The sequence below is a fragment of the Oculina patagonica genome, chromosome 5 (genome assembly GCF_052425735.1).
Source record: "Oculina patagonica isolate OP01 chromosome 5, crgOcupat, whole genome shotgun sequence".
NCBI lineage: Eukaryota > Metazoa > Cnidaria > Anthozoa > Scleractinia > Oculinidae > Oculina > Oculina patagonica.
The window spans coordinates 17,361,007-17,380,042 of NC_135762.1; the positions used below are offsets into that span (position 1 = coordinate 17,361,007).

Sequence of the window (19,036 nt, forward strand, 5' to 3'; positions counted from 1 at the left end):
CTCTGGTATTTTGTTGCAAAAAAACAAACTAATATCTGAAATGTCTACAAGGCTAATAAAGGTTAAAAATTTTAAGAGGAAAACTTGAGACGTAAATAAACTTTAGGGTCGTGAATGGTTATTTTTAGTCCGACTGCACATTGGTCAGTCGGGTGGTGCGAAGGCCAAGTCGAAAAACTGCGGTGTTTTTTTTTTAAATTGTCAAATTTAATTTTGATGCCTTGTGAATAAAGCAGGAGTCATTCCACGTGACAAGTTGAAAAGCGACGATTTGCCCGATGAAATCATGGCTTTGCTGATCCGTTTATTCTAACTATTATTTTGGTCTGTGAATTGTTTTCAAAGCAGCCTTATATGCATTCCAATACAGTGTAGATAGAGAACAATTTTATTTCTATTTCAAAAAAAAGTACTCCCGCCATTGTTCTTCGCACGAAAACCGTGACGTTCACTGAAGTAACTTATGCTATATGCATAGCACAAACCGACATCAATTAGTCAAATGCAAAACTAACAAATAATCACATTAAACTTGATAAGAATCAAGTGGTTATTGGGGTTGCCCATTATCTCCTCGTGTTTCAGTCACGATACCAATATTTGTTTAATGTATCGTAATACGAGCACGTTTTAGTGCTAACAATAGGGTCTGCGGTTGCCATATCATATTATTATATCTATATTAGCCTTATCAGTCATCACCGGCGGATGTACAGACCATACCACACGGACAACCATCCTTGTTAGCAAGTCAATGTGTGTACGTACAGACTGCCACTGCTGTGGTCGAAAATTTAAATCGACAATTGTTCCTACTTGCTTTGTAGATAACCTTTTAAGTAGCTTAAAAGGATTGACTATGAGTACGTTACTATAGTTTCAGTTTAATGTTTCAAATGGAATTGTTAAACAGCACAGCAAGAGTATTTTATGTCACAAAAAGAAAGAATCGCAAACAGACACAGTCACAAAAACTAAAACAAGTTAGATAATCAACCACGGTTATCTTAGCAGTTGGACCTATAGAATTCTTGAACGAGAAGATTACTAATTCGTTAATTATTATAAATTAAAATTGTAAACCTTAAACGGACACCTGTTCCTCGATAACGTGGCGACAAAGATGTTCCCTTACGGCAAGGGAACATCCCTCTTCCCTTATGGCAAGTCTAAGAAACGCGGTCGGTCAAAAGCTTTGATATTCATTAGACGCAACGCAACCTGTTTGCAATTTTCATACAAATACTTGTTTCGTCTGGGAGGCGTGGTGGCCTCATGGAGAGTGCGCTAGACTTTAGATCGAGCAGTCCGGGTTCGAGCCCTGGCGTGATGGCATGTTATGGCCAGGGCACTGGGTTGTGTTCACAGCATGAAAACGTTACTTTAATACTGTGGTGTAAGCTCAAGTAAAGCTGGCGTAAATTTCGAATGTAATCAGCTTTACGCTAACTTTACATTTTTTAAATACTTTTTTTAGCTTTACACTCAAGTGTAAAGGAGTTAAATGCTCTTTATTTTTTTTAATTTTTACCGGGGGGGGGGCCCCCCCCAGATGGTGTAAAGTTATAACCAACTTTACACTAGATTTAACCACATTTAATTTCACGCGAATCCCAATTTTCATGCTGTGAACGTTCTTGGGCAAGACATGCACGTCACTCTCAAAGTGCCTCTCTTCGCCCAGGTGAATAAATGGGTATCAACGAATTTATTGCTGGGGGGTACCCCTGCGATGGACTAGCATCCCAAGAGAAGGGACTAGAAATACTCCTAGACGCTTCATGATACGGAAACAGGGATAAGCTCCGGGCTGATGGACCATCAGGCTTGTATGCAACTTTTTACTTGCTTCGTCATTGGATTATTGGATTTTTTGGTAGTTGCTTTCACTGTTGGCTTTGAGGTTTTGGAAATTTCCTACTTAACCTTAACCTATTCGGCTTAACTTAAAGGAAGTTCGTCTCTACGTGCTTTAAATAAAACATAAACGTTAGAGATCTTGTGCAACAGGTGGTAACATTTCAGTTGTGTTCAGCTCGTGTATCGGTTCAAATGCTACCATGACACTGCACAAAAATACTGCCCGTACTGGATCCATTTTAAAATAACAAGGAGGCAAACAAACAGACGAAAACCGACAACACAACAACAACAGCCTGCACGAAAATATGGAGGAAGACTTTGAGTAAATCATTTAGTCAGTGACAACTTATTAGGCTTCGATTAGATTGCTAAATACAGCAGAACTAGATTGAAATGAATATATGAAATTCATATATTTGCACTGCGGTATACATTTTAAGCAAATGAATTCGGTTCCTCACTCTTTTTTTGCGTCTTTTGAGGTTTTCTTTTTTTTTTTTTTTTTTTTTTTTTTTTTTAATTTTTTTTTTTTTTTTTTTGCGGTTTTTTAAGATATTCGCATCCAGTGCAAGTGAGCATGCGGATCTTTTGCTTGATGTAGAAGACCACAACAAAAGCCTGACTTTCTCACGAGGCGTTGTCCCGGTTGATACCAATTTAAGACATTGTATCACAATTGTGAAGCTGATCGCAGTCAGGCATAGTCTTTTTGTTGCTGTTTTCATTATAACGTTATGACTATTCACGATCAGGGACGATTTTAAAAATGGAGAATGATAGCAAACAGGCAGTGTGATATACTTTATTTATTACTTGAAGGTTTAAATGCACACACATCATCAATAAAAATACATTAGATTTTATTAGCTCTGTCTTCAGTCTGGTCATGATATAATAGGCTAGCGTCTGTACGGTCATCCACACCAAAAAGAAACGTTTTTTGCCTAATAAAATAAATAAAAACAAAGACAGTAAATAAAATCATTAAGACTGAACAAATTTCATAACGATTACCAATAAACAAAATACAAAACAAACAGATGCGTTAACTTGTTCGTAGAAACGAGTGTATTTGTAGTCACAAAAAGAAACAATATTTTACAATTACTTGATGATTTTGTTATGAAGAAAGAGGACACAGATCAGAGCACATGCCAATCACATTTTGGTTTAGACAGAATCCTTGATTAGAACAGCTCGCATTATTGAAGATTGTTTTATGAAAACCGTATAGGTTGCTTACAAAAATATTAATAATATTTTCAAATAGAAAACTCATTGACAAATTTTTCGTGTTTAGACACGCAGCGTGTTATATTGGAAAGTCCTCTAATCTGATTGGCTCTCTCATCGTTGTCTTTTCGCTGATGACGCAAGTTCGCGCGCGCGTTGCCCCTGGAAAGGCTAAAAAGTAATTATTAAAAACCTTATATTTCTAACTGTAAAGACTACACGCCTTCGTTTTTTATGAACAAGATTTAACTCGGTTGCACCTCGTTGATAGATAGTTTCTGCAATTGCTTTGTATCTAGTGGTGTTATTTTTTGTGGATAATACAAAGAAACCCAGACTCAGACGTAATAAATAAATATCAACCTACCCACGAATCAGCAGAGCAGACAAGTTCTCCTGCAGTCTCTTTGTAGTTTACGAGCGAATCTGACGTTGAAGCACTTTTGCCACATTGCCTTGCAGTAAACTGGCAGTAGATCTCGGCATACTATAAAATGAGAAAAAAATACATTTCTTTAACAAGAGCAAAAAAAAAAGAAAGTAAATGGTTTTAATAATAATGGTTCATTTAACAGATCCACTAAGTGGATCATTCCCTGTTAAGAATACAGTAAAGCGTCGTCTATACGAGCAGTTTTTATGTGAAAAATTTTATTTGCTCGTGAAGACGAGGAAAATTGGCCAATTTTTTTTGACAAGTATATTTGCTGAGAAGTTGGCGTGTTATATAGCTTTTGCGTGACAAATAAAAGTTGGGGGTTGGGGGTTGTGTCTTAGACTGTCCCAAAAATACTCGGCAGGTTTTCATATTTGGAGCAACTTTTTTCCGTTCTAGCAACATTTTGTTTTCTGAGCAGTTTTTACGCCGAAGATTTCCGAAGATTCTGATTGTTGTTCGAAAACCATACGAGCGTATCCGATAATTTTTCGAACTTTTTAATTCAAGAAAGTTTCGATGTTTGAGCTTACGATCGTTCAGCATTTACACTCGTCAGCAGACAAAATGTCATCCGTTTCTTCGCGATTGTTCTCAGTAAAAGAAATCGCTTTAATTTGACAAGTTTTGGTCTTGACTGATTTTTTAAAGGACAGTTCAGATCCTTCTTCTTGGTGCTTCTTGGCCCTTGCTTCTTGTGTTACTATTTTGTCGTCAGAGGGTATAAAATGAGGCTCTGAAGTCGCCAATGTCAAAGATAACGTCAAAAAACAATCTAAACAGTTTGTAGACCTCTACTAGTGGCGTTAACGTTCTGGAGAGAGGGTTTTGTTGATTTAAAGTCCTACAAATCTTTTAACGATGTTGAAACGATCACGAGACGGAATATCTTAACAAAACAATTTTACACTGCGATCGCGTTTGGGGGCTACGCTTGCTACGCCACCTATGATATACCGAGTAATAATGGAATAAAAGGTATTTGGTATTGTAATTCTGAAAGGAGTTTTTCTTATTTCTTCATATCACTTTCATTTTGCCCTATTTGAATTTCTCCATTTACCTTTAAAGGAAAAAAACTAATCATCCTGCCAGGTTTCTTAGTGTATGTACCAAATAGATTTCTTTCTGCCGTGCGTCTGTTCAGTTGTGGTCAGTTGCAGATACAGAGGGCGTCAAAATGTGGAATAAACTTCAGCTACCCAGTCCCGTAGCGGCTCGTGGGGCACTTTTTTGTTCCTACCACATTTTGACATCCTCTGTGATCTATAACTGAACAGAAACACGGAGAAATGGAAACTATTTGTTAAGTTATATATTTTTTTTAATTTGTTACTTGTCAACTTTTGTGTTCCGTACCCGGGTCAGCTTTTACTTCTCCCAGATTGACATCTGTTAATAAAAAAGAAAAACTACTAATTTTTTTGTTAAATAAATCTATTTACGCTAAGAATTACGTTTAACTTAAAAGAGGTTTGTTCTCTTACATTGTGGTCAAACGCTAAAAACTATTTGTTGTTAAGACGCGAAGCAAGACTACACAAAAAACCAAACTAAAAAAAAAACGTGGTTAACTGAATAATCACACAGCAGTATAAAAGAGTTAAACTTCATTAATCCTAAATGCCTGAAACAAAGTTTAAGTCAAAATTAAATTTATAATATAGTAATAAAAGTTATTTTACCGTCAAAAGAAAGTTCCTGGTACCCTTCGATTTCGTTGACTGCTTTTACTAGGTAAATTGACAAAATACTCAGCATTAGGATAAAAAAGATCAGATTCTGCAATTTAAACATCTTGCCGGTTTTCGTAGGTCGATCCTTCGTGTTTTTGCTGCTCAGCTCATATGAAATAGTGACGTGGACCGGTCGTATTCTTATATATTTTAAATCGTTTGTCGGTGACAGCTGCGTGCGGTCAAAATTGAAGCAGTTTCCGCCAACTTAATCAACTCGATCGGTCAACATTGGAGCATTTTCTGCCAACTCTTTTTTTTATCTTTTAATTAATTTCTTAAGCTATTCCGCCCAAAAGCCCGAATTTTTTTAAATAATAAAACTAATAAGGAAGCGTAGTTATAATTATCCAGCACTGATTTGGGTCGTGGGCAGTGATCCAAATTCATGCGGGACGGTAAAACTCTTTCTTTACCAAGCCAAAGTAAGATGGCTTATTCTCTTAAAATTGTAATATGTTTTAATTGTTTCAAGCTTTTGAAAAGCGAGGCAGTGTTACACAGCATTAAATGAAACTTAAGGGGCATTCATGTATAGCACATGCATGCGTATAGAGAAAAATGAGAAAACCTGTTCTTTTGCATGGCATTTTCGCAAGGGCGCTTTCCATGTGTCAGAACTGGCCTACCGGGCCAGAAAATGGTCCTTTTCCACGAGATTTTCTCACAAATCCACCACAACAATGTATAACATTTATGCATTGACTGATTTGACAGGAAAAATCTGACTAACAACGAAATTCTTTTCACGATTTCACCGGTCTGGCCGGCCAGTTCTGACAAATGGAAAGCGCAAATGGTAATACGAATGCACGCGACATGCGAACAATTATCACTTTTATAAAAAGGAAAATGCGGACCATCTTACATCATAATTTTCATTAAAATGATATGCGTTTTCCATTACAGATTGATGGCTAGTTTATTGAAGGCTGTTTTATTGACTATTCAATTAACTGGGAGAAGACGATGAGGATTAGCCACAATATTAAGGTTGGCCGGAGATAAAGAGTTCTCCACGGATGACAGAATTTATCTTGATACACAAAACCTGCCACACCTGGACCAGGAAAGAAACCGCCGCAAGCCTTTCAACTAAACAGTAATGCCGCCCTTTCATTACTCAAAATAAAGCCCACCAGATTTAAAAGCTTTTTTAAACACCAGCCTTACTGTAAATAGTCTTATTTTTATTGTCATTTTTTGTTGTTGTACTGATAAAATTCGAATTCAATAGCTACAGATGTCGTTTTTGTTTCTGAAGTCATGCACAGAAGTAACTTGTATTATTATCTCCGCGTCCCTTGTGTTAAGAGAACGACAAATAACAACTGATCAAAGTGAAATACTTCGTCACTTTTTGAAAACCGAGTGACATGCCTCTTCAGACTTAATCAAACAAAAATTCAACCAATTATGTTCTTTTTAACCAACAATCCTTTTCAGAGACATTCTAAGGGATATTGCCGAGAGTGCTTTGAAGCTTTCGTCGGATCAAGCCTCAGAAAAAACAAAACGATTTCACGTCTGCCATAATCTTTACGGCAAAAATTCCAACCTCTATGTGAAACTATAACCATGCTCGCCCCGGTTTGGAAGCAGAAGTGACAAGTTTAATTTTAGCTTTTTTCGTGGGACCGTTTTGAACCCTCTTAATTGACCTTTTGTTGCCTTTATTTTATTCCGCACATCTTCATTATTCAACTGACGACGATATAAAATTGAATTTGCGGTAAAAAAAATGACGACTTTTTCAAGATGTGAAACACATGCATATGTCATCTCCGCTTGAAGTCTTGTATGAGTAATGAGAAGAAAACTGAATAAAACGTTGAAAGAAATATTTATAAATTCTTAAAGTGGGTTGAGCTTTTGGCTCTGATTTCGAGTTAAACTTTTGTCTTCGCTTTAGTTTGATTGAAAAAGATAAAATCGTAGGATAGGAAAGGTTTCCATGTTGTCTAATGTTGCTTTACATGTATGCTTTGTCGATCCCTCTTGTATTTTCCTTTATCTTCCTTGCCCCAAAACCTAAAAAATATTCTGTTCCTCAACATGTATTATTCCCTCTTCTTTGCCCATTCGTTTTCGACGAGTGAAAAGTTTTTTCTTCAGCATTACATTTCATAGCACGGTTAAATTTGCTTGACACAGACTTGTCGATAAGTTTGTTGTTTTGGACAATTTGTTGATTGAATTGTGGGAACATCACAGAAAGGTTATTGCTATCTAGTACTCGACTGTGCAGGAGTGCTAAAAATACTAGCTACACAGAAGTAAGATAGCTTGATCTACATCTAATCATGCTGGTAAACTACAAAGAGGGGTTGTTAGGTATTAATAAACCTACTATTCGCAGAATATCTTCATGTAGTGGAGACAAAGCACCTTGTTTGGGCCGTTTATTGTAAGTTATGCCTATTTTGTAGCTTGTCCTGATTTGCATGTTATATAACAAGTCTCTTGATAATGGGGTCACGATGACCCCGAAACGTCGAGCAGCGATAAATCTTTCCTGGTTTTTTGTATACATTTGTTATTAAGATGAAATTGAGAAAAAAACTAACATGAACATGATAACGTCACTGCAATGTAACACACCAAAGGAATTCAATGATGTGGAATTCTTTACCAGATGAATCAAGGAAGATAAAAACGTATACGGATTTGAAGAACAATTTACAAACAATCTTAAGGGACTGTGATCATGTGAGCGAGATGTGCATGTGACAATTTTATTAATTTTACTTTTTAATAATTTTACAATTTTTGAATTTTATTCTTAATTACACAAATATTGTAACCATACTATTTTAAATCGTATTCATGTTAATAATAGCTTAGCTTATTTATACACTTTAAAAAAGTTTTTATTTTTCTATTTCATTCTTATTTTAGTGGCGAATCTGTAAACTAGCTTTTTAGCTAAGTTTTCTGAATGTATGATTTCCAGTTGAGGAACAAAAATTTAAAGCATACGTTTGTCACTGGGAAAACCTATGAAATTACCATGCGACACAAATTATTTGTGAAATGTACAGTGTGTGCGATTGGATGCGCGAGATCACACCGGAATTGAATGAATAAAAGGTACACGATTTGCACATGTGCCTACGGATTTATTTCAAAGAGTTAACTTACTTTGAATAGTACAAGACTAAAAGAAATCTATAAAAATTTTATTAACAACCTAACGTTTTCGACTGTAATAAGGTGTAAGCTTGAAGCCGACGATTAAACAACGCTTACAAAATTACAGTTTAAGGTATTTCCGCGTTTTTAAGCGAGAATTTACCTAGCCACCAAATGTGAGATCACATTAAAAAGGCAACTGAATAGGTTGTAATTACCAGCGGATCGGTGCTCTGCCCTTAACTATAACATTTTATCAATTTCCAGCGTTGTTAAAGTTCATTTCATTTAGTTAAGACTTCGGTCTAGTTTTTCGACACAGCAAAATTGTAATGTTATAATATTTGTTTCGACTTCAGTCTATTTGTTGAAAGCCCATCCTCAAAGTAACTTCATTTATTTTATATAAGTCCATTGAATTCCACATTGGCTAGTTCAAATTAATAAAATGAATCTGACATGACAAAATAACTGCAAAGAGATGAAGGATTTTTATCATTCTCGGTAAAAATGAAAACAACAGCAACAAATGAAACAGACAAACAAGAAACCTATTAATAAAAATCAATAAAATAATCAGTGTGTCCTATTCCACTTTTGATATGCTCACAGATGGTTGGGGCATGTTTTAATATCAGGACATTAAAGTGAGTTTGTATTTGAAGTTTCCCAGAGATTCGATGGATAACTAAAGGGCCATTAAAATTACATAAACTGTAACCATCTCTTTGATCATAAGTAGCTATTTGCATTGTGAATGGAATAAATCTTTCGTTATTTAGTGGTTTTACTTTGATATACTGCATTAAAACGCCAAAGCAAGCATCCTCGTTAGGAAATAATCTTACAGCTTTTAAAGAATTGGATAGCTTTACTAGTAGCTTGCCACTAAACACATAGCCTGTTCCTGAAACATAGGGCGGATATGTTGGTTTGGGATATTCTTCTTCTGACACATAAAACTGGCTATCTTTTTCGCGATACGGCCCCTTATCAATCAAGGCTGCTCCCATGTAAAGTGGTTTGTGTGCTTGCATTCGTTGATATTCTTTTAGCCACTGAACCAGTTCAAGTATGTTGATGAATGAATCCTCGTCTGCTTTCATGACGTACTTCGCCTGGCAGTTCTTGGCTGCCCATTCAATTCCTAGCACCATCTTTCTTGTTAGATTTCGATACGAGTCAATAAATTTTCCAAAAACGATATCATTATAGACATTGGCCTCTTTTTGAAGTAGATCATCTAATTTTGGATTCTGTGTCTGACCCAGAAGGAACACTGTTTTCCACAATCCGAAGCTAAAACAAATGCAAAAATACGGTTAACAGTAAGCAGTAAGATTAGAACTGAAGACGCATTTTAATGCGTCTTCAGTTCTAATCTTAAAAGATCGTCCTCGTGTTAACTTAAAAGTTAACACGAGGACGATCTTTTTCTCGATTTTTTACTGAGATTATTTCTGTAAGAGGGTGAAAACAAGAAAGATTAATGAAATTTTGTTGCTTCCAAACAAAGGCAAATAATCCGCAAACAAGTTCTGTACAACAACAAAGAATGTTTATCTATAATGTTAAATTTTTGTTGTTTGGAAAGTTTTTCTCCTTCTTGTTTACCACTTTTTATCTTTACGTGGGGAAAGGTTACAATTTGTCCACCTACGTAAAGAGCAAATAAAGAAAAGCGCAACCCACAGAAAGAGAATGTAAAAGCGCGAAAAAATTGGCCTCAATACTGATTAGTATTTCCGTGGGAGATTTTTGTTGATTTACTTGAATCTTACGACTCACACACTGTTCATTAATTTCTTACCAAGTTTTTATCAAAGATTTTTCACCTGGTGGAATAGTAGAGTTTAAGGGCTCGTAACTCAAGAAGTATTCAACGTACTAAGATATTCTGCATCCTCGATAGTTACTCTGCAGAATGAGGTTTATTTTTGACGTATTTCTAGTTAATTATTAACAGGGCAATGACTAACTCGACCTTATTTGTCACAAAATACCTGTTTTTATTTCCTGAACAAAAGAAAAGTCGGATAGACCAGTGAGTGCTTTTTGGCACTTCTGTACAAAAAGCATGTAAAGAAGACTTGTATACATTGTGTTAAGGTATCCAAATTCAAATAATTTCCTTTGGGCACTAAGCAAATTTAAAGAAATGTAGTCTTGTTAGCAAACGGGCAGTTGTTCTTCCAGTTCTTCAGATATAAATATAAACACACGTGACAAATATAATATTTGAACTATTTTTAGACCACAATTATTTGTGTATCAAATCTACTTTTCCTCCTTGTGGCGCTTGGTGGAGCGAGTCAAGAGTAGGTAAAGGTAATGGAGGTGAGTGCATTTTATTTTGGTTTTGTTTAATGCCGCTGATTTCTCCGTTACTGTTCCAAACGTATACCAACCAAGTTGCTGAGCCTTTAAAAAGGCTCAAGACATGCATGATCTGAAAGTATCAATTGATTAAATCGCACAATAAACACATTTCACTCAACCTGCCAGAGATGTTCTTGAAATTTACAAAAATAGTTTACTCTTTGCCAAAACGAGTTTTGGTTCAATTTCGCATCAAAAGACATTTAATGTAGCTTATTTACTGACCTTGGTATCAGCTGTGTCCCCTTATTCGCCCTGTTTATGCTGTTTTGTTGGCTTCCCCATGATAATCGGATGGCTTCTCGTTCCATGAAGTTTGCCGGAGTGGAATGAATAAGAATTAACAGAAATGGTGCCGGTTTACAATGAGGCAAAGAACGAGGCAAAAGTGATTCAATCTTAAAATCTTCTCCCCTATCCTTGCCACTTTCTCCGTGACGTGCGGCTTCACGAAAAGCTTTTCCAAAAGTGTGTTCTTTTGCCTTATATCTTCTAAATGTTTCGTCTATTTCCATTTTCAGTCCTTTAAGATAACTCTGCGGCTTCCGTGCATCAGTTGAGAAACTTGCATCCAGTTCATTAATGTCATCGGTATTGCATGTATTTACAGATCGTTTTCCATATTGATAATTTAAAAGCATGAAAATGTTCCATATTCCTACCAAGAAGATCGAACACAAAAGAAGGTTTGATCTCCACATAGATACGAGACTCATAGCGAACTGAGGAGTAGCCTACGAATAACTGGTTTACATGTATATAAAACGAACCAAAAGCAGCTGAACAAGATAAAAAACATCTCGTTTACTAAGCAATTCTCTCCCAGGTTAAAGTCTAATATGGAAACTGAGTTGAAATTCTGAATTGCATATCACAAGAAAGTTAACAAAACAGATAACGTTTTCAGCCCTGCTTGCTATGGACACAGCTGTCCCCAGGTGCTCAAACCATAATGAGCGTTTCCATAACGCTATGGAAACACGACGGACAAAGAGTTTTCTATCAATGAATTTTTAACGAAACGCCCCAAATACTTTTCGGTTTCCATAGAGTTATGATACAAGGATTTTCAACAAGTCAAGGCTTGGGTATCATGCTGTTTATTTAATAAAATTGACTTTAAAAGTAGCTTAAATGTGATGTTACACGGCACGATTTTTGGAGTTGGTTCGTCTAATATGATCTTCGCCGACGACTTTTAACGCAATTTGCTGACGTAAGCTGATTGCGCGTGCAATGTTGCGTTAGAAGTCGTTCAGTGTAACATCACCTATAAATATTCAACTTTCTTGTGCGGACTACGAGCAGTTTCTTTCTTTTCCAAGCGTGCCGGTGAAGGGAAAACATGAATGCGATTAAGCGAAAAGTGTGCAGCGAGCATATTTTCTACTTTTCCTGTTACGCGTAGGATTTCAGGAACAAAAACCGACTGCTCGTGGTCTAACTCTTCTTGTTATTTTTGCCTCTTTTCTCTCTCACTCAGTAAAGAGCTATCCAAGTGCTGCCTGAGCGTATGTTGATTGCGCAATAAACGAGGTAGCCAATATTTGACTAACATTGCTATGAGCATAGATTCATGGCAGTATTTACTAATAACCATCAAATTTTAACTCATAATGATTGTCAGATTTTGTGGCCCAGTTAAGGTGAGGGAATCACAATCGCCAAAAGTGGCGGGTAAGACTTACTCAATAAAGATTCCAATGAATGAGGACTTGATAAGGAGGGAAAAGGAAGAGGGTCTCAATGGGGTTATGTTAGCGTAAAAGGCAAAAATTTACGTTAGGGGTAAAAATTTTAAATTTTTTTATTTAATTTTTTTTAACGTAAAAAATTTTTTATTTTTAAATAAAAATTTTTTCGTTTTTTTTTTTTTTTTTTTTTTTTTTTTATTTTTAAAAAAAATTAAATTTTTTTTTTTTTTTTTTTTTTTATAAATATTATTAAAAAAAAAATTTTAAAAAACACCCCCCCCCCAAGGAAAGCACGAGTTGACAGCAAGCTGACTTGAGATGAGTATCACGTGTGTGCTACAATGCTGATCGCATGACAACCAACGTAATAAGAGGGGGTTCGCACTTATCCTCATCGTATCCTATTACCCTCTGGTAATACCAATTAAAGTACCACTGACGACGAGGGAAGGAAAGGCAAACATTCTACTCCGCCCAAAGCAAATATTTTATATATCCTGCTATGTCCTATGTAATGATTATACTTGTGATCAATGGCCTATTTAAGGAAGAAGCGTTCTTACCAATATAAATCTTGTAATATCACATACTGTAAACTTAAGATGTAAACAGTCTAGATACAAGCAGACAAACTACTATTTTTTTTAAAAAAAATGAACAACCACTTTCAGTTCGAAACATGTCTTGTGTCAAACTGAAAGTAGTTGTTAATTTTTTAAAGATGGAAACACTGTTGAACCTCTCTGCAGCCGTCCGTCTGGGGACGGGATAAAATGACTGTTTAATAATTAAATGTCCTGCGTAGCGTTAATAATAGTGACGTAAAAACTGTTAAAATAAAACCTGTGAATTTTGGATAAAAATCTTGGCGTTTCGGCAGTGCTGCCTCCATCAGTAGTAAAAATATGATCGTTTACTACTGGTGAAGGCAACACTGCCGAAACATTTAGATTTTTATCCAAATGTCACAAGTTTTAACGTTTTCATGTCACTATAAAGTGACTGTTGAAGAGAGGTGGCGCTGTAGGGAGGTAAGGATACCATAAATATGAAGCCACGTAATGTAATACAGTACAGTGCAAATTATAGTATTTTATTCAGCATTTCATATAACATATGGCACGTTTGTACATGTAACAAGTCTGACTTCCGTGAGAGCTCTCGCAAGAGAAAATAAACAAAGAAAAGCCAACAAAAAGCAAAAAGGAAAAAAAATCAAAAACAAACACAAAAAACACATTCAAATGAAACCTCACAAAGTGTATATCTCGGGTGGAAGATTTAAAAGGAATGGTTAGCTTAACTACGAAGTAGTTATATATCCGTACTATCAAAAGCTCGTCGGGCGGATATACTCCAAGTAATTTAACAAGATGTTTATATATGTAGTATAAGATCTTCAAGCCTTGTGTTAATATCAATAAATCAGCAACAAATCAATCTAATAATCGTTTTATGGAACAAATGAAATTTATTTTGTTTTTATAAGAAAATAATTCTTTAACTATTGCATTCTTAAAGACCAGATGCCACCTTATCAGTGGTATAAAGAGTCAGACCATCCACTTGCTTTCATTGGCAACTGAAGCAAGTGGTTGGACCTAAGAAAAAGGAACATGCAGACCAAATTTGCCAGACTCATAGAGAAAGTGCAACATTTATTTTATGGAAAGACATAAATTTAAATTTCTTGCCTAAATTAGAGATTATCTTAGTACCAAGATTATTGACTAGTTACATCACTCTGTCATGTACAGTTAACGAAAATATAAGAACTCTGAGTTTTCTGGGCGTCAATGCTGACTGTTCTTTTCACGTTTGCCTAGAATATCACGCAACAGATATTTCAAAGTTTGATCCTGATTGTTACCCAGCGGAAGATCGTCATTTTGGTCTTGAATAAACACGGGCTTTTGATTCGATTCAGGTTTCCAATTCCTCTTTCCCGAAGCGCAATTGTGCTGGTTGTCGCATTTTTCCTTCTCTTTCAAACACGCCGTGCACTGGTTGGGGTCTGTGCACATCCCGAAACATTGATGATAGGCAGTCGCGCAGTCACTACACGAGCCATCCACCAACCCAAAAGAGCAATATACTAAAAGAAGTACTCCTAAATAAGCAGAAACCACATTCATCTGAAAAATAACAAGATTTAGGTAAACTGATAACGTTACATACATTTTGTGTTTATTTACTGCGCGATATCAAACTGAAATATAAATATATCTGTTAGCACTAAATATGTTACCGCGATTGCGAGGAATAATTCGTAATACTTTACTTTAACTTGACTGACTCGTACACATAATGAATGCTTGATTCCTGGATGGCAGTATCACGGGCTTTAAGTGGTATAAAATAATCTTCAAGAGCTAAACTCAGTGTTTCAAAGGTACGAGGTTTTTTAGTAAAAAAAAAAAAAAATGGCAATGCTCTAATAGCTTCTTTTCATGTGTTTCATGTGTTTTCCTTTGTTATCTAACTATATTAGCTAACTATGAAGAATATTGTATATTGAGGAAATTTCCATATAAAAATTTGGAACAACAAAATTTCAAATCTCCATACTATTGGAACTTCTAGGATTTAACAAAACTAATTTTTAGAGACATTCGCCAAATTTTCTTTCTTGTTTCCAAAAGAAAATTAACTTTATCAAGAAAGATGACATCTGGAATGACTGCGGGAAGAAAAGTTCTATCTTAAGCATATAATTGCCAGTAATTTTTTAAATTATAATCACATCTTACCTTGTGTCTTCTGTGGAAATCGAGCCGAGACTTCAAGTGATATTAGCCGAACAGAGAGTTGTCGATGTGAGGATGATCTCATTCAGGTTTCTTATAACTGTTATTAAGCATCCGGCCTCGTGGTGTGGGCCTCAACCGTTAATGGAAGTTGAAAGCGGCATCCATTAACTTTAAAATGAAGGTCGGTATGGATTTCATACAATGTCCGGGCAACTTTATTAGTGTGATTGAGTTGGAGGGCCCTTTCCATCGTTTTTGCGGCGGCAACCGTTTGTTTAGTACATCAACTGGTATTGTTTTCTTGTCTTGGCGAATCAAGCATTTGTTTACCTGCTTGAAGTTGTGTCAACATTTTAGTAATAAGTCAGTGTATTCTCGATTTGTTTCGCACGAAATGCATCAGTTGACTAAGAAAAGTGATCTGATTTGATCAAAACTAACCACTAAATTAGTTAAGTTTTATCGGTTGTTTGTGCCGGAAAGGTGATGGTTTTTTGGCGGAGCTATTCAAAAGATAGCGGTTTATGGTTGATAATGTGCTCCAGGATCGTCTTTTGTTTATTAGTCGTCAAAGTGACGTGGGATTTCACCTGTTTGAGTACAAAAGTACAACGCCGCATATTATCTTTAGCTTTGACTGTAAATGACTAAATTGAGAACTTTCAAAAGATGTTCCCTCGCGGAAAAATAGAATTTTCGGCGGTCTTTCCGTGCCACTAGGAGGCAACAAAACCTTTTTGTAAGGTGGTGTTTATTATTATTGAACCATATTTTCCTCTTTTTTATGACATTTTTGGGGGATCAGTATTGTCTGAAAAAGAAAAGAGAAAATATCACCAAATGGTAAAACAAAACAAAAAATTAATTAAAATATTATCAGCCCAAAGGAACCAAGGCAATATTAGCGCTATAGACGGTGTCAGTGGTTTTACAAATGGCTCGAACCCCTCATCGATTATTTTATTGACGTAGTCTTTATTTGCAGTATTTTCAAGTAGAAAATCCGAGTCAATGGGAATGAAAAGTAAGGAAAACCTGTGCGAAAACATCGCTAGAACCGTTAACTGAGGATTTTTATTGTTCCGTTTGCGGACCAGTAGCTCAACGTACAAAATTTCAAATACTGAAAGAAGGGTAATTGTTATTCGATTTTTCACTTAAATTATTACCCTATATCTTTTTCACGTTTGTTTGTGTCCAGTGAAAGACTGCTTCTTTAAACCACGACGTTTTATATCTGTTTTTTTTTTTTGGAGGCAGAGAAATCGTTTTTTTGTTGCAAAAGAAATACTACAGCGTGGGTGGGAGGAAGCAGGTATTGTTACCGAAAATGTCGCTGTTTTAATTACATTTTTGAGATACTAAATCACAGTAACAAAAATATCTCTTTTTCTTCTGCTTGTAGTTAATGCTCTGACTAGTCAGAGTTAGTGTTAGGAACTTTCAGCTTAGCGGCCTCTCATGCAGCAAAAATCGGTTCTTTCTTTGTTCATGTACTTCCTTTTCCTGATCCTTTGTTAAGGAATTATGCATGATTATTTCAGCAATTTATGGTCAAAACACCTTAGCTTTTATACGAGAACAAGGAGCCACTTAGATAGCCAATTTCAAATATGAATTCGCTTTTCCATCTAATATTTTCCTCTCCTTATCCAAGAGATTATTTTATCTATTTGGTTTACGGAAACAGCCGGCTTGCTTCTTTCAAATAAGTGGTTCCTCCAATCAGCGTTGCTGATTACAGATCATGTCAAATAAGCATACATCACTCGGAAATGAAACTGGAAATTACACTTATATGGGGTTTCGGCTTTGCCTGATTTTTCACAATCCTTTCTATTGAAAAAATGTTCTTTACTTTTATATTTATGGCAAAACAAAAAGCGGTGTAATTAAGACATTCTACACGGCCTTATTCAGTACCCAGGAGTACACGGGTTTTGATTTACTGTGATTTACGAGTTGACTAGCCACTATAATGTAGGACTATATTTGGGTGGCCGATTTGACAACTTAAATTTAGCGAAATACGTTATACGTTTTAAATTGCTGTTATGATATAGGCTTTAATTTTTAATAACATAAGATCAGGTCTGATCAAAGCTGCATGTTAAAGCTTAGCAAATTGGTTCACAACTGAAAACTGATTTTGGAAGCAGAATAATTGATGAAAAATCCTTGTCACGACTTTCATGCGTTCAATGTAAAGCACATTTATGATTTTCTGTGGGCCATTTGGTGAGTTAAATTTCAGTGTTATTAGTTTCAAAATCATATTGGATTTGAAAGTTCGGGAGCCGATTTTTAGATCTGTTAGCACTTTTGCGGAATAAAAACCGCATAACTTCAAATATATAGCAGAGGAAAATAATAGGAAAATTAACAAGAAGACTGTTAAGAAATAAATGTACGTACTTTTTCGTTTGGAGCCTTATTAGATACGAGACTAATTTATGCGTTTTCTTACATGCACTAAACACTAAATCAAGGAATAAATTAAAGCAACGCTTCTCTAGTTTTAATATCTGATTTGAAAAAACTGATAACATAAATGCATGTACACTTCGCAGTTTCTACCATTCAGATAATTAAACAGTGATAGCAATCATTAAGCATATAAACTTCGCAAATTAGCTAAAATAAAAATCCCTGATTTTCAGAAAACAAATTCTAATGCGTGTGAAGAGAAAATTAACGAGAAATCACGACATTTTTATTAGAAAAAGAATCAATGGGTCGAGGATATGTAATGCCAAAAAAACACATTTTATACTGTACATCCGCACAATACGTGTCATCTGTAGGAAAGGTTTTAAAATATAAACATAAGCTACTTCTAACGATCACCGATATTTGTTTGTGTCGCGGCAGAGCTATTTTAAACCCCCGCTTGAGCGTCATTTTTATGCTTTAATTTGTGCGCCGTCAATTTTAAAATATGAACAATACATTAACGTATAACGATGTTAGAATGAGAGTTGACACGTTATGAGTATATAATATTAAAAACTGTTCATGGGCGGATATTGTGCACAGAAATTTTACAAGAATGGCGTTCTAAACTAAACAGATAAAAGTCAACAACTGGTTGGGGGTTTATGTACAACACAGAAAGTTTAAATAACAATAAAAAAATGTTGAGTTCCGTCGAAGGTCCCGAATGCTTTGACCGCTGTGCGTACTTCATGATAGAAGAAGATAAAAGCATAATACCAGCAGGAAATTTCACTTTTTGGCTCAAGACTATAGAACAGTTATTTAATAAGTGATTTATCCAACCAAGTGCCATTCAGCAATGAAGTCTTTACCTTCGATCACTACGCTATGACGTGTCTGTCAACATTTTAATTAGCTGAGTTGAATACGATAAAGTGCACTGCTAGAAGCTCATTGTTCTTCAGTCGCAACCCAAGCCGTTCAACAGCATGAGCTGAGGTCAGATGTTACTATAACAACATTAAGTAAACTTGCCATACGTCCGTCCATTCATTCTGGTACCTTCAGTCGTCGTTCCTGACCGCGCTAGCTTGACAAAACGAGCAGATCTCGAGAGTTTTATTCCAGGATCGGTTTTGATTGGTTTAAAAAACATAAAAAATGGCCGGAAGTAAAACACCAAGGAGTTCGGTTGAGCCCATTCTCGTCCCCAGAGGCCGCGATCCTTCTGGTCAGATGTATAATTCGGTAGGTAAGTTATGTATGGGGAACTATTATGTCTAATTAACTGTATACTCCACTTGCTCTACTGCTTGATACTATACTCTAATTCCTGGTGCTGACCAGAAGGATCGCGGCCTCTGGGGACGAGAATGG

The 19,036-nt window shown here is 35.8% G+C and overlaps 1 protein-coding gene and 1 long non-coding RNA gene across 3 annotated transcripts; both read right to left on the minus strand.

Annotated features, from left to right (window-relative positions):
- Positions 1 to 2,649: 2,649 nt before the first annotated feature.
- On the minus strand, positions 2,650 to 5,446 carry LOC144654659 (uncharacterized). 2 transcript variants are annotated; one of them, XR_013570965.1, is made up of 4 exons: positions 5,218 to 5,399; positions 4,892 to 4,924; positions 3,464 to 3,583; positions 2,650 to 2,807 (listed from the first exon to the last, which is right to left on the minus strand). It is a non-coding gene; the product is annotated as an uncharacterized LOC144654659 (long non-coding RNA). The 2 variants fall into 2 exon arrangements; XR_013570966.1 differs by lacking the exon at positions 2,650 to 2,807 and having other exon boundaries at positions 3,463 to 3,583; positions 5,218 to 5,446.
- A 2,667-nt stretch (positions 5,447 to 8,113) lies between these two features.
- LOC144654911 (beta-1,3-galactosyltransferase 1-like) lies at positions 8,114 to 11,495 on the minus strand. The gene is made up of 2 exons (XM_078515150.1): positions 11,005 to 11,495; positions 8,114 to 9,699 (listed from the first exon to the last, which is right to left on the minus strand). Exons 1-2 carry the CDS (start codon positions 11,493 to 11,495, stop codon positions 8,955 to 8,957), a joined length of 1,236 nt encoding a protein of 411 aa, XP_078371276.1. The 3' UTR covers positions 8,114 to 8,954.
- Between the last annotated feature and the right edge of the window lie 7,541 nt (positions 11,496 to 19,036).

Excerpts from the sequence above, each read along its gene's own strand:
- LOC144654911 (XM_078515150.1), bottom strand. The coding sequence starts at position 11,495 with ATGAGTCTCGTATCTATGTGGAGATCAAACCTTCTTTTGTGTTCGATC. Across the intron at positions 9,700-11,004 it reads GGGACACAGCTGATACCAAG|CTTCGGATTGTGGAAAACAG; the intron begins GTCAGTAAATAA and ends CATTTGTTTTAG.